This window comes from Oratosquilla oratoria, chromosome 19, assembly GCF_046742065.1.
Source record: "Oratosquilla oratoria isolate Oo_2021 chromosome 19, ASM4674206v1, whole genome shotgun sequence".
NCBI lineage: Eukaryota > Metazoa > Arthropoda > Malacostraca > Stomatopoda > Squillidae > Oratosquilla > Oratosquilla oratoria.
Genome location: NC_134795.1, coordinates 21,855,069 through 21,857,568, shown reverse-complemented (window position 1 = coordinate 21,857,568; position 2,500 = coordinate 21,855,069). Strand labels below are relative to the sequence as shown.

At 43.0% G+C, this 2,500-nt stretch overlaps 1 protein-coding gene across 7 annotated transcripts in view; it reads left to right on the top strand.

Annotated features, from left to right (window-relative positions):
• LOC143035787 (EF-hand calcium-binding domain-containing protein 4A-like) overlaps positions 1 to 2,500 on the top strand; it is a 29,931-nt gene that overhangs the window by 12,918 nt on the left and 14,513 nt on the right. For all 7 annotated transcript variants that reach the window (XM_076202742.1, XM_076202749.1, XM_076202744.1 and 4 more), the window contains exon 4: positions 750 to 945. In XM_076202742.1, coding sequence (XP_076058857.1) covers positions 750 to 945 — 196 coding nt within the window. The remainder of the gene's footprint in view (positions 1 to 749; positions 946 to 2,500) is intronic.

The window sequence follows — 2,500 nt, the reverse complement described above, 5'->3', positions numbered from 1 at the left end:
CATCTTTAGTATCTTGATGGTGGTGGTGACCTGCTTTCTATCCTTGGGTTCATTCAATGTGGTGTCGAAGAGGCGGGCTCACAATTAGTCAAGGAGAGATACAAAGAAGGCAGCAGGAAGGAAGGAGGGATTCTAGAAGTTGGAAGTGGTCAATATTCTTTAGTGAATGAGTGATTAGTCAGCTTACTATAAAGCATGTAAGATCGAGATTTCTTCGTGTTTCTTTTCCTCACATTCCTGTTGATATATGCACGGCACATTTACTACTACTATTACTACTACTACTACAACTATTACTACAACTAATACTACTACTACTACTACTACTACTACCACCACTACCACTACCACTGCTACTACTACTACTACTGATTATGACATCAACAATAACAACGTCTAAAACAGCAAGAACAACACTAACAACAATAATAGCAACAATTGCTGAGTAAACCTGTCAGCAGGCAAAAAATAAATGAATAGATAAAAAAGAATATATATATATATATATATATATATATATATATATGTATGTATATATACATATACATATGCATACATATATATATATATACATACACACACACACACACACACACACACACACACACACACACACACACACACACACATATATATATATATATATATATATATATATATATATATATATATATATACTGATGCTATTGTTTGTGTGAGGGTGTATGCCCACAGGCGTCACTTGTTTTTGTGTTTTTCTTCCTTTGCAGGTTCCCACCTGGGCCTCGTCGTGGAATTTCGTGCCGAGTCGTCCTCCACTGCGACATCATCGCCTCAGTCCTCTATCACCGGACTGGAGGTCGATCGGAGGGACTCCGACCTGGAGGAGCAGCGCCTGACAGACATGAGTGACAACACGCTCGACATCCTCCTCGACAAACTGTCGGGCGAAGACCTCGAGAGCAAGTGGGTGGATAGTTTTCAGAGGACCGCTTCAGCCTAAGCGCAAACTAAGATTCAGGCGACATTGGCAACGCAGCACAGTACAAAGACAGACTTCCTATTGCTGATTTGAAGTAGAGTTTGAACTTCTCTCTCACTTTAAATGTTGAAGTAGTACATTAAGAAACATATCTAGTGAGAGGGAAGCTCAAGTTGTACTTCAATTCAACCACAGGAAGTCTGCCTTTTCTTTGTACTGCGTCTTCTATGTCGCTTGCGTCTCAATTTGTGCTTAGGTTTAGGCTACCAAACTTCGATAGATGACTAAGGGGTATTTATAATGATGATTGTCACTTAAAGTTTTACTGACTGGAAACCCACAGCCCCCAAAATAGCAAGCACTAGTCATCGAGCTCTCCAGTAGACATTTCTAGGTGGTGGTGAGGATGTCGATAGAAATTGAAAATGAACGGTGGGGGAGATGATTCTGTTCGACATTTATCTTGCAGGACCATGACCATGAAGTACCCACCATTAGTCCCTGTCTTGATAACTAACCCCATGAGTTCCGTGACATGAGCCTCCTCCCTAGAGAATGTTTTGGCCGACACCAGCGGGCCATTTTAGTCCGCTTAGAGGCGGCTTTGGGACAAATGAGGTCGTCGTTCACCGAAGTCATCAGCAACTGAAAGAAATCACCTGATATTAGCAGAAAGAAGATATGTGTATAAACGACGCTATCAGGTCGATCCCTTCAAGGAAAAGGGAATCCACGGAACTTAATAAGATCGTTGAGCATCTAATAGAATCAAATTCTTCATCTGTAACTAATTCTTCACAGTCGTCTGTTCAAACTAAATCATGACAGCTGGTGCGAGGTGATTTTTAGCCCTCTAACAACAATGTTCATTACAGAAGTCATTTTAGGGTGAGTGAGGTGCAACTTGCGTGCAACCTGTAGCAAATATTCTAACCAACTTGCCGAGGTGCATGATCACAATCCTACTAATTAGATATGAATACAAAAGGTCACACAAAATTTTGGGAAGGTGCGTAGATTCCTTGGGCTATAAACATATCATAATACGCATCATAGCCTGTCTTCCTTAGGTTGACCCTAAGTTAATACGAGAATACAGTATAGAAGTGACTGTATATCTTACATAATAAGGGGGATTTTTCTCCGAATCTCCCCAGCCTCATTTGGCTTTACACACACACACACACACATGCTATGCTTGGTGCTGAAATGGTTAGCGACGAAGGTTCGCGACGGGACAGATATGAGATGGAGCCTGTGGCAACCGCGCCACAAAACACTTCACTAGACGCAGGCTGACAGCTGATTGGCCGCCGAGACGAGCCGCGGACAATACTGCTTGCTGACTGCCTGCCGGGACAAGCAGCCTTGCCGTCTTCATTCGCTACTGTCAGGGATGCACAGGTACGGTAGCCCATCAGGTCACGAAGTGATCGCTGATTGGCCGATGGGACTGCCGCGTGATCCCGGAGCTCCTTATATAAGCCATGTCTCCTCCCACGACACGATCATTATCGCCCTTTCGAAAATCGCCCTGAT